The following is a 12,923-nucleotide window of genomic DNA, read 5'->3' on the forward strand; positions in this document are numbered from 1 at the left end:
CCTTTATAGAGAGGACACTTTATCTTTCCCGCTCTGGCTGGATAGGCAGGCTTTTCATTTGAAACTCCATTTCCCCTGATGCCTCACTTTTTCCTATACTGTGATTGCTTACCTTAGTAGCTCCTTGGTGCCACTAGTGTTTGGCTCCTTTAAAAGTGCATGCTGAACAAGACCAGTCAAGCTGGCAATCTGTTGCTCCATAGCCTTCATTCGCACTCTGCAGAAACATCAGAAAATTCTACTTTCAACACTGAGGCCTACTGGATATTACAGCTGCCACTAGAGCAAATATTAGCTCAGAATGAAAACGGGAGGGCTGTAACAGGATAAGCAATTGATTTTAATTTCCTGACCATGCTTATTTTTGTTATTTTGTGGAATCACACATTCTTTTTGGAATTGATTTGGAATTATGTCCGGAGTAAATACTGACTCTGGTCTAATACATAGTTTCTGAATTACAACACTTGAGTCAGTATTTTCATAAAAAGAAGAAGCTCGAGTCCAAATAGAATAAACAAGATGGATGACTCAAGACAAGAAAAGAAGCCTGAAGTTGAGACCGAGGACGTTCAAGTCATATTGTTTTTTAAAACAAACAATAGTGCGTCACCAAGCGGTGGCCGCTCAGGAGAGAATGAAAGGACCGTTTGGAAAATCACACTCATAAGAAAGCCAAACACCAGAGGGGTGAATAAGGGACCTTTCACTGAGGTTGCTTGGTAAACCAAGAGGTTGGAAAAGAGAATAACTTTTGTTTCCAGATCATCATTTATCTTGAGGAAGGACATGGGGCTAGCTGATGAGACACAGGAGACTGGGTGGGTTTTAGCTGTGCTATAGACAATAGACAGACACCAGGACCATGGGAACACAGCAATGCCTAACCTCAGCGTCATACAGAATATTTCACATGAATACATTCTACGACAGCTATCAAGCCCTGAGTGTCTGGACTATGTTTATTTTGAAAGTTAAGTACCATACTTTCCCATTCAAATTCCAACACTCTTTTCCCTGTTTTCCCAGGGCATTTCTAATTGGGGTTTGGACTGCCCAGGTGGTCCAGGCTGATCTGTTTGAATGATCGGGCTATTTAAAATACTTATTCAACCTGGTCAATGTTTTTGTTGGTTTTCATTGCCTCTGTAACATCCCCTTTAGTAAAATCACGTTTGCCTGGCAAAGTGGCTAAGCATCCCTTTTTCAATGTTTATGTGCTCTCAGTCAGAGCGGATAAACCTAATCCAGGTACCAAAATGTCTGCTGGATTATCCAGAGTGAATAGACTCTGCAGAGGGTTTGTTGTTAGAACAATAGTCACAGAGTAACAGAAACATATACAGTGGATTAGTGGAGTCTCCTGTCTCCAGATACTATACTGTTTCAGTGGTGGTAGCTACACACTCTTAATAATCAACACCGTCAGCTCCAAAGTTTGAATGGAGTCTGTGAAAACAATAGTCAGATAAGCAAAACTGGTTATATACACAAACCAAGTGCAGAATCATGTGCATTAGTCTGCTGTTCTTAATGTGCAGCTCATGACGCTCAAGACAGTGACAAGGTGGGTTATATGATATATCTTGCCTTCAGTCATGGATGATGGAACAGTAAGAGCAAGGGATTGAATATCAGCAGCTCATGGTTAGGGTGAAACTGGGATGCAGAGTTAGTCCATGCTCCCATGCAATGGCTTAATCCTAATTTTAACAATGCCACCAGCCCACTGTATGTAATGCCTGGTCCCCTGGTGCTTACCGTGTCTGATGCTCACTGGCAACTGGGATGGGTCCCTGGAGGTGACCCTGGAGGTCTGGAACTACAGGTGATCCCATGTTGTTTCGGGGCTTGGTCCCTGCCACTTCCTCCTTCCTGAATGACTGGCGCACAGGTGAGCTTCTCTCCATGGGAATGCCGTGAGGCGGCACGCCGTGTGGAGGCCCGCCGTGTGGAGGCCCGCCGTGTGGAGGCCCGCCATGAAGAGGCCCGCCATGAAGAGGCCCGCCATGAGGAGGCCCGCCATGAGGAGGCCCGCCATGGATGTCAATCATCCGTACCTCAGCCATCCGGTGAGGGGATGGGGGAGGAGTCTTGGAGCCCAAAGTAGGCAGCTGGCTGTTTCTGGACTTCTGCCTGTACAGAGAGGGGTGATCCATAGTGTCTGTGGGGCTGGGGCTGTAAGAGCTTGTGGAGCGAATGGAGGCACGGTGAAATCCCCCCATGCCATGATCTGGACCATCAAGCCCAGGGTTTGGGTGTGGTCCATGGGCAGTAGCCATGCTCATTCTTCCCTCTTGGAGCAAGTATGGGTCTGCATACAACCCCTCATTTCCCCTAGATAGACTGTGGCTTTTGCCGCCCCTGTCCTCATCTGGCTTGACATCCCGTCTCTCCAGGATGGCGCTGGGACAGGGTGAGATGGAGCGAGGCGGAGGGTTGGCATTAGACAGAGCCCTTGGGATAGTGGCGTTGCCAGGTATAGAGCCCTGCCGTGGGCCAAATGGGATTCTGGAGGGGGATGGGGGCATGGAGTGGGGAGTTGGGGGAAGTGCTCCCTGCATGGGGTGGTGTGATGGGGGACCCATGGGGGGCTGTCTCAGAGGGTGCGGGCCATCACGAACGGCATGCATCATTTCACTGTGCATCTGCAAAAGTACAAAAGCATATAGACATCTTTTTAAACACCAACAAGCATATAAACCGGTTATCACTTCAAATAATGCATACAAATCCCTCAATTTCAGGATTGGTCAATAAACCAGACTGCATAGTTCTGCCCCCTTGAGAGCTTCAGCTACTGTTTATTTTATATATCCTGTATTTCTGGACTGGAGTACCCTTGAAACAAAAACATCCATTTAACTCAGTTTACACTGTTGCTTTTCAAAGAAAATGGACCGTCAGCAATTTTTCCAGAAACAGAAAATAGTAACTATCCCCAGGTTTACAGTACAGCATTTCACTGAAAGTCCTGGATAAAAAGTCTGTTCTTTCACCAAATCTGTGATTGCTCTCTTGGAGATAAGACTGGGGGCTTTCTAATAAGAGGTTGCATGTGCACCTCCAGGGCTAGAAGGCAGTTGGTTAATTTTCAACAAGATCTGTCTAGTTTAGTCTATTTAAACAGTCAGCTAATCCAGGCAGCTGTTCTTTTGCCAGACCACCCATAAATGACCCTTGAAGGCTGATGTCCGGGTTAAAGGCTATATATGAGCGCTCAGGTTGTAGGTGATAAAACTACAAAAAAAAGGGTGAAAGTCTTACAGGTGGCCACAGCGGCCGTGGTTCCAAAAAAAGTTACATTGTCTTGCAGTTACCAATATATCACAGGCATAGATTTGAGTTCAAACTTGTCAATTCATGAAGGGAACAATGGAAATGATACGGTAGCAGCTTGTGGTGCCCTGTGGTGCTTGTGCTGTTGTCAGGCATATGGTAGCAATGCTGTTATTCGTCACTCGTGAGTGACAGTGCTTGGTCGTGAGTCACCACCAATGAGACAGGCTGAGGGATGAAAGATCTGGATGGTTTCCTTCTGTCTAATACAAATCACTCCGACCTAATAGTCTAACCTGCAATAGTTCTCTTCCATTGATTTGCATCAAAAATGAATTCAAAGAAATGCGCCCCTTATCAGTTCAACACGGAACGCGTCTTTTAGTTTCCAATTACCGGATGAGTCCTTATTTTACGGGATGGTTGGCGACCCTAGTTATCGTACACTTTAGAGAGATACTGCATTGTGTTGACTAGGCTGTATGAATTCATAAAGGACGTTCTTAAAAGAATGACAATACACAGAGTTTCTAAGTAAATTTTCTAAAAAAGTAAAAATGTCTTTGTGCTAGCTAGCACAACTGAAATATAGTGTAAACAGTGATATAACTCTTGGATGTGTGATATGCTGGGTATGATAACACTGAGCTGGGGAGCATTTCATGCAGGACTGAATCTCAATCCATCTTCCTTCCTGTCTAACTCTCTACTACTGTCAAACAAACAAGCAATTGTTCCTTCAAGTTATGACTCATGGGTTACAATTACGTAAGAAGACAAGTCGAAACCTAAAGCAAAGTTTTTGCAAAAACTTCAGGCCTGCAGTTTTTGACAATATGCTTTTTCAGCATTGCCTTTATTTATTTTTCCCCCCAGTGCCAATACAGATTAATACTGCAAAGGGAACAATACGGTGGGTGTGTAGCATATGTGTGTGAGAGTGCGTGAAATAGAACTGGAAAACAACCACTGCTTAAAGTGTATAGTAACAAAGGGTTGAGGCTTGGCTGTGATAACAAAGGAGAGAAACTTGTTGACAGTAAAAGCACACACAGCTCATAAATATGGCAGCAACAAGAGTGACCAAGCAAAAAAATAACCAACCTATAATAAGAAACCTAAGAAGCAAAGAGCCCCAGCAGATCATCATCAAAACCTAATGACTTTCACTATTCAAGGTGCCACACACATAAAAAGAAAAGTTGCCCTCTTGTGCAGGAATTTCTCCTGGAGCCCTAAATAGAACCTCTGACTGCGTTGCCAGTTTCAGCACAGCCGCATAAGAACAATTTGGGCCAAAAAGGCATAACTTGTTAATCCTAAACAGATGTTACACCTTTTGAAAGACTAACCATCACTTAAAATACACTTTGTCTGCAAAACATGTGTACATTTTTGCTTTGAGACAAAACAGAGGAGTAAAGACTTGAAAAACAAACACACGGCACCACGTCAGGCAAATGAGACGTCGTGTTGAGTAACATTTGGTTTGAGTTTGACTCGTGAACTCTCTTTCTCTTTTTTGGCGTGCTCTTAAGCTTCCAATAACGAGGGCAGCATGTCTGGTAGCGCAAAAAGTCATCTCGATCTCCTGCCTTGTTTAGAAATGATTCACAAACTGCAGAGCCTGCAGTAAGTGTGTCAACATTTAAATAGCCGGCTCTATGGCTGCATGTACTCTGCTGTTGTGTACACAATAGTGCTGAAAAGAAGGTGGGAGCATCCTTTTAATTAAGACAATAAAAATAATAAAAACATGACAAACTTCCAACTTCTTCATTTCTGAATAAATACCAAAATTAGGTGGTTTGCTCTAAGCAGAACAGATTAGAGGTTAGCCAATAACTGAATCTCTGTTTACAAAATATCTCCTCCAGCTATGTATACATAACATCACTTCTGACAGCCATTATTGACTATTCTATGAATACAAATACACTGCTTTTGGCACAATCCCATACATGAGTACAGATTAATATTTCAAAAATATTTACTGCTATTTCATTCGATGAAACGTGACATAATAGCTCTATATTCTAACAGCCTGCTGCCTGTTCTGTGTACGGTACAACTATCAGTTACTGTGTGGGCTCGCATCTGTCTACCTTAAATCAGTTACTGACAGACAAGAAGGTTGAATTCATAAGCAGGGATAGCTTTATTTGGCCAGAAAGCTTCAAACAATAACAGAGGTAACTGCAGTCGATGCTTAAAATCTGATCCGAAGACAGGCATTCCTGCATGCAAGACAAGAGGGCACTCAATAGCCTGACAGATATGAAGCATACCCACCCGCCAAACAAGTGTTTGAATAGGAGTGCAGCTCATTATGTTGTAGTATTGACCCTTTTGCTTTGAGTGTCAGGGTTACGGTTTCATTATCAAAAGGTGTTGCAAAATTCTAGAAAGACTTTTTTTGTCTCTTTCAAGCATTTTTAAAAAGGCAAAACAAATGAAAAATCTTCAGTCCAAGAATAGAGACAATGCTCACAACAGGAGAATACAACGTCTGCGTTTGTGTCAAGAGTGTTAAAAAATGCCAACATGTTCGTGGGGGAAGGCTAGCCGTAGGATTGCTGTACATATTTTTGGATTAATGCCACAAATGTCATCTAGCTACTTTCTTTCGAAGGTCCCGTTCCGTGCCGTTTCATCCACCTGGCCTCCGCACCCCCACAGCCATGTCCAAGTTTTGTATCTGTGTCAATTGCTGCTTGGTTAAACAATGACAGAACCATTCATGACAGCAATCTTCTACTGCCCAGATTTCACAATGTTTGCAGAAGAGACCTCGTAAAGCCGCTTTGCTTCTTTTTGCTTAATGCACTTCGGTCTCAATCCTGCTGATTCACAAAGTGACATAGTTAATAAATAGGCAATAACAAAATTAAAAAAAAATAGAAGAGAATGCAAAAGAATGTGAAAAGCTGCTCCACACAATTAATGTTCTGTTTTTTTGGCCAGCTTGCAATGTTTCCTTCTTTAAACTGTTTGCACTATTAAATTCTCATTTCACTTTTTCAGTTGTATCTTTTTTATCAAATGTCTTTTGCTCAATTCCCCTTGAAGGACCCCCTCACAGAGAAGCAGCAGAGAATAAAAAGAGTTTCTGCAGCACCTCAAAGTCATCTTGCCATCTGAACCAGGACCTCTTAAACCATCATCATTTTTTGCCTCATCATTCATTTAAATATTATCAATTTCACTTTACACTTACGTGACACATACTGTATGTGTAAATGGGATTATAGCTAAGGTTAATACAATATTTTGCAGGATCACAATAGCACTTCAACACCGGCTAGAAATCTGCAGTAGGCAGAGAGGAGCGGCGGGCTAGATAAAGGGTCAGGTGGATTAGAGAGGCGGATTTGAGGAGGAACATTTGACGAAAGGGCTCTTTGGGGCTTTAGTTTTGTTACATCAGCAAAAAAAACAAAACATGCTGGAATCAGAACAAGAGAAAGAGATTAGAGCTGATATTGGGGGAAGAATGAACAAGAAAAATAGTCGTGAGATTAGAGTTCAATTGCCCCTTAAGCAAGCTGCAGCAGAGCGTGCAGGCGAGGCCCAATGGCAAGCCCCTGGGAGAACAATATGAGACCCCCTCTAAACAGATTAAGAAGAGGCAGGGGGGACATTCCTTCCCTTAACTGCAAACAGGATGTGAGAGTGAGAAGAATTGGAGGCTGGGCTTACTATTCTATCTGCAACAAGTCTGGTTGTCTCCCTGCAGCTGCTGCTGTTAACGAGAATCACTTTCATTGTTAGCATATGTGTCAGTTAAGTACTCACCCTGGCATCGCCATTGGCAGGTCTTGGACCGTGGCTGAACGCCTGTGCTGGGTCTTTGTGGTAGACCTTCAGGCAGGAGTGATCCGTGATGTTCCTGTAGGGGGAAGAGGTGTCCCGTGGTAAATAGGCAGCCCAGTAATCACCATCGGACAGCGGCCGATCCTCCCTCAGCCTGGATCTCAGCCTGTGCCTCAACCCTGCCAAGGGCACATACCCTGACAGAGGCTCTGACAGTCCTCCGTTGTATGACATTTCCTCTAAATCTCTAAAGTCTATAAAAACATCTATTAATTCTGAGTTGAAACGTGGCTCGACTACATAAACGGAGAAGCTGTATGCTTGTTCTTCTGCTGGTCTCGCTCTCGCTATGGTGTTGCACCCTGGACGCCTGAACCAACCTTAAGGAATCACGAGACACTTTATTACAGCCCTGATAAAGACTTAGTCACAAAGTACACATCGCACATGGGCAGGAACTCTGGAAAGAAAAGGGGCAAAGTTGCTTATGTCTTCAAGAGTAATATATGTGTTTCTAAGAAAACAACTATGACTTGCTAAGACATGCTGGTGAATACCAAACTAGGAAGAAACAAGGAACAAGAACAAGTATATGTGTTTGTGAAACACACTGCACAATACTTTGGAAAACTTAATTCTGAAAAGCATAGAAATACCTCAAAAAGGGGTAAAATAAAAATGTTTATGAGTCGACCTTTTTACCAGCAGAGAAAGGACAAAGTCATCCAAGTTTCTCAAGAGTGCTCTTCAGTTTGTTTGAGTACAGAACATCGGAGACATCTTGCCAAAGGGCTTTATCACCAAATAAAGTTCTTCCTACTAAGTTTTAACATGTTGGAAAGAGGAAGCAAGAAACTTTCCTGTGTCAGTGCAGGGTGAGTTTAGACAGGAAGTTCTCAGGGAGGGTAAAAGGAAAGGACTTCAGAGGAAGACAGAAACTATTATGAACTTTGGATGTCCTGTTAAACCTAAGCCTGACAAAACACAACACATGCTGCCCAATAGGTACTCTGTATCTACGTTCATCCACACAATCGTACGCCTTTACCTGACATCAGTGAGCTCGTAGTACATGTTTCTCATGTCGTCTTTGACGTAGATGGCAACGCTGGGCGACTCCAGCATCTTCATGTTGAGCTGCTGTGAGAAGGCACTAACAAACAGAGCTCTGATAGTGTCGATGCTGGTGATCTCATTCGGCATGCGGAGCTGTTTGGTCTCGTCCCCGTACTGCAGGTACAGCACACCTGCAGACAGAAAGCAGGGGGGCAGGATGATTAGCCTGGAAGTCGCCAAGTTGGCAACACTGACAGCCCGTCCCTTCAGGCCTCCAACCAAACCCACTCCCCCAAATTCATTATAATGAACATAAACATATCCAAATGAACATAAACAATGAGTATGACTATTGTTGAACTCACAACTGTCAAGCTAGCAGCTTGAACAGGTGGCCTGGACAGGCTTATAACAGTCCTGCCACAGTCACAGATACCAGATTTCTTTCTTTTTTTTCAGAGCATTTGATTTTATGATTGCTGTCGGGATATAAAAAGAATTTGAATTTTTGAAGAAGATTACCAACCCTGGCTTTAATTATTGACCTAGCAACTGGAATTAGAGACTGATTGCTAAGAATATAGTCAACAAATCAACAAAATACAGATTTTGACCTTTTCCAGCAACTTTTCACCTTTCCAGATTGATGTAACAGAAAACAACAGCACAGGCCAAACATATCGGCATGCTTATTGCAGACTGTGCAAGCACCTTTTCCTTTGCCATTCCTGACCTGTAAAAACACAGCTGCCCATATCACAATGCCTGGACCAGCACAGATATTTGGCCAGATTAAAATGTGCAAAAAATCTGTTTCCACATTTTTCCACTGGTGTTCCATTGATACCATGAAACCCGTATAGCTAACATAGAAAAACACTTTCATCCTCTGAACATCTGGATGGTAAACTGTCTTTTATAATCTTTCCTTTTTTTTTTTTACTTAAAAAATGGGCCACAGAATTAATGCTTACCCTTAATTGTTGCCCAAAAGACTATCGATGCTAAAAAAACAACAACTTTTCTGCGTTGTATGATGTCCTGATCGATCTTCAGTAGCATATTTGTAAGACATTGTATTGTTCTAAACCTGCCACTCAGCTCCCATTTGTGTTACACATGTTTGTGAACAGCATGCTGTATATTCCAGACAAATTACTTGATATTTAAAAAAAGTGAGTTGGGGCGCGACATAGGGGGCAGGAGCAGGGCCGTGTGCTCAGGGTGGAACAGTACAAGTTGTGCATCAAAAATACCAAAGCCCGAACCTGTGAACCCTGGGTGGGGCTTCTGTACTGTGCTTTACAAAAACAGATGTCTCCCTGGTAAGATTTATAGACACACGCCTCTACTGCATTTGTATAAACAATGCCAGGGAATAGAAGACAACAGAGTTCTATTTATACTCTCTGATTCATTGCTCTGAACAGCACGGCACAGATTTGTATTGAAGTCATCTGTAGCAACAATAGAACGTTAATGAAAAGAACAAAGGAGTTAAATGCGTTTTTTTGTCTTATTTCATGAGAGTCGTCCAGAATGTCACGTTTCATGAATTGCTGAGACAAAAGACTTGCTGTGATACACATAAATCAGTCATTTCAAAGGCACTTTTATATTTGTGCACTACAAATAGCTGGTTTTAAGAAAAAGAGGACTGGTTTTACTTGGTGTAACCCCATAAAAGGACAGAGCCAGTAAAAGCTACCAGATGTTGGTGAAATATTATACAAGACCCTGCATGCTCCACGAGACAGGGTGAGACAGAGAGAGGGCAAATCCAGGAAATAAAATTGCTGAGTCTATTATTGCTCTTTCTGGTCTGTCTGGGTTTCTGGGTAGTAATAACTTAACAAAGTGCTCATTTGCAGAATAACTTCATCCTTCCCCTGAGAGCTGCTATGTTAACAGTCGGCTAGTTTTCATCCAGATGTTGGCAATTAAAGCGAATGAGTTTGATGACAAAGCGCCATTGATCGAGCACGCATTATGAAGATTTGAATTCTTTAAGTTTCCGTTTTAATTGCCGCAACAATGTTGAATAGCTTGGTTCTAGCACAGAGTCGTGTTACATTCCTGAGCGGCTGGTTTCACTCAGGTTTGAAAGTGAATGGCCAGTTGGGTTTCCTGACCAAATGGGCACAGCACTGCAGACTGTCTGAGCTTTAAGAATTTTCCAAATTCATCCAGTGGGAAACAAAATCCTGAAAACATCATTCTCTGCCCGTTAATATCATTACAAAGTTTGAAATGCGACAACAAAAACAAAAAAAATGCTACATTAGAACCACAGAATAAATAAATACAATACATTTGATGCCCCACTCTGGGTGAAATCTGATACTCACATTAGGGGGTTTTAAGGATTTCCTGTTTTCTGTTAAGTATTATGATGCTCTGGAAAAGCCCACGCGACAACTCCTACCGTACAAACTGAGGATACTAAGCCCCAAGTGTCCGTTGGGACCCAGCGAAGTGTGTGCCTGTGTGTGTGTGTGTGCGTGAGAGGTTGTGGGAGGGACACTGTATCTAAGCGGCGCCTCTTTTTCCTCTCCTCCCCCTTTATCACACCATAACCCCCCACTGTCATAACGCTGTGTCCTGATGTATTTTAGAGGGAAAAAGCGGGAGCTGGGGCATGTGTGTGTGTTTGTGTGTGTGTGTGTGCATGCATGTGTGGTAAAGCCTATCTGTTAAAAGTGTTTTTGTACAAGTTTTGCATCTCTGCTTCTCACGCAGAGCAAGAGGCGCGACAGGCACGAAAAGCGTGGAAAAGTGGCACCCTATAGTTTCATTCATTTTCACTTTGGTCGAAAGGCGTGCCATTCAGACGCTTTTCTATTATCCAGCAGCAGATGCCTATGCTGAGTTGTGAGCTACCTTTGAAGACTATCGTCCTAAAAAAATGACAGCCTATTCACTTTGTTTGGGAACTTCTCAAACTCTTTCCACCACTTTCTCACCCTAATGCAGGAACCTAATTCTGCACAACTCACAGCGTTTCTGCACATGGATGCAAATGAAGCACTATTTGTGTTGATAAGACGACCCATTTCTAATCCTGTCAATAACACGATGGCATATTGTGGATGGATTTCCTAATCTTTCACTACAGAGGGAATGAATTCTAATTACAACGGAGCTGTGAGCTGATGTGGAGAAAGGAAGGAGGGAGTTGAGGAGAAGATAGATCACGGTGTGGTTAGGAGTTATTTAAGAGAGTTCTTAAGTTGTGCCAAGGTTATGCTAAAAGAGCTGCAAAAAGTAGGTTATCGAGGAAGAATTAATGTCAATTAAATTTACAGACAGTTGAACAACAAGAAGCAAAGCCTAATCCAGTTTTCCCAGCTGACTGGACTGTCGTCAACCCAAAAGCCTCGTACAAAGCATACCTAGCGAGCGGTCCTTTGTCTGGTTGGTCGATCGCACCACGGGCAGGCTAGCGCGAATCCGGCTGCCACGGGTGAAGGCTGTAGGTGAGTCGGCCTCAGACATGGCGTCCAACGACTCCAGGGAGGCCAGGGATAGGTGATCAACCTGGTCGCCGATGCTGGAATGCGGGCCGTGCTTTGGGCTTCTGCTCTGGAGGGGGAGGCACATGGAAACACGATACAGCAAGGGTTAGACCAGGGACGCACGGTGCACAAAACGATACAGCACATGTATTAGTTATTCATTCGTGAAAGGGACACAACAAAGCCTTTTCATTTTCCAATTAGTGTTAAACATACTCTTTAAGATATGATGCATTTGGGGTTCTTAGGCGAGCTGGAATGAAGTGCCCTTGATGTTGAGCTCGACTCCAGCACAACAACTAAATAAACCAAACAAATGCAGTCACGCAAAAGGCAGAGAAGTGTTAATACTGTATGTCACTGATACACGCTCACACATCTAACACTGCTCATTGCTGTCACAACAAGCATGTCACAGCAAATAAAAGTCACCAAGCATGAGGAAGCGTCTAATCATGCTACAGGAGTCTCAGCTTTTAGATTTCATTTGCACCTGCATAAGCCAGCCCAGGGTCTAACGCTAACAAACTGTTCAAAACCTGCATGATGACTAACCTGGAAGAGATCAAACTGAAACCTGCAGTGTGGGTACGTTTACCACTGATTAAGGATCAAGAATTGTGTCATCAAAGACTTGAAGATCAGTTGGCTTCTCTGTAATTTGATCTGCATGACACGCCATCCTCGAGCCACAGCTACAATAAGACAATGTGTGACAAGACCACAGAGCCCGTAAGGTGATCTGTGCCACAGGGACGAGGTGGGACTAAAACTGAGGGGTCAGTGAACACTGGGCTCTTTATGAAATACTCTTCTTCCCTGGCAGAAGTGTGGTGGTGGAGAGCTAATGCAGCTGGAGACACAAGGGGGGGGGGTCCACCGGGATATCTTGAGCACACCTGCATGCGCACGCTGCTATTCTCTCACGCTCATACACGCACGGACAAATACAGATATTAAGCTTTTCATATTAAGTGCAGTTGACATTTGGGGAAGCTTTCATGGCCAGAACTGCTTTATCCTGGCAGCCAGACAAGTGTGCTTGGCAGGCACAGACAGGTCGGACGCTAATAGGCATGGAGGCACAAGGGCTGGGAACACGGTCACGCAGCAGACGTTAGTGAGGATGCATACATGCAATGTAGCCACACACACACACACACACACACACACACACACACACACACACACACACACACACACACACACACACACACACACACACACACACAATGGCATGATGCAGATAAGATATAAAGG

At 43.5% G+C, this 12,923-nt stretch overlaps 1 protein-coding gene across 10 annotated transcripts in view; it reads right to left on the reverse strand.

Annotated features, from left to right (window-relative positions):
* The window catches only part of si:ch211-285f17.1 (sickle tail protein homolog), a 76,983-nt gene that overhangs the window by 14,946 nt on the left and 49,114 nt on the right, over window positions 1-12,923 (reverse strand). For 9 of the 10 annotated variants that reach the window (XM_068709900.1, XM_068709899.1, XM_068709895.1 and 6 more), the window contains 5 exons: window positions 11,541-11,730; window positions 8,141-8,339; window positions 7,075-7,168; window positions 1,762-2,648; window positions 113-217 (listed from right to left, as the gene is read on the reverse strand). In XM_068709900.1, the coding sequence (XP_068566001.1) occupies window positions 113-217; window positions 1,762-2,648; window positions 7,075-7,168; window positions 8,141-8,339; window positions 11,541-11,730 (1,475 nt within the window). The remainder of the gene's footprint in view (window positions 1-112; window positions 218-1,761; window positions 2,649-7,074; window positions 7,169-8,140; window positions 8,340-11,540; window positions 11,731-12,923) is intronic. The other variant, XM_068709897.1, reaches the window with a different exon arrangement.

The sequence above is a fragment of the Cebidichthys violaceus genome, unplaced genomic scaffold, assembly GCF_023349555.1.
Source record: "Cebidichthys violaceus isolate CVI_PGR_0920_01 unplaced genomic scaffold, fCebVio1.0.p SCAF_15, whole genome shotgun sequence".
In the NCBI taxonomy this organism is placed as follows: domain Eukaryota; kingdom Metazoa; phylum Chordata; class Actinopteri; order Perciformes; family Stichaeidae; genus Cebidichthys; species Cebidichthys violaceus.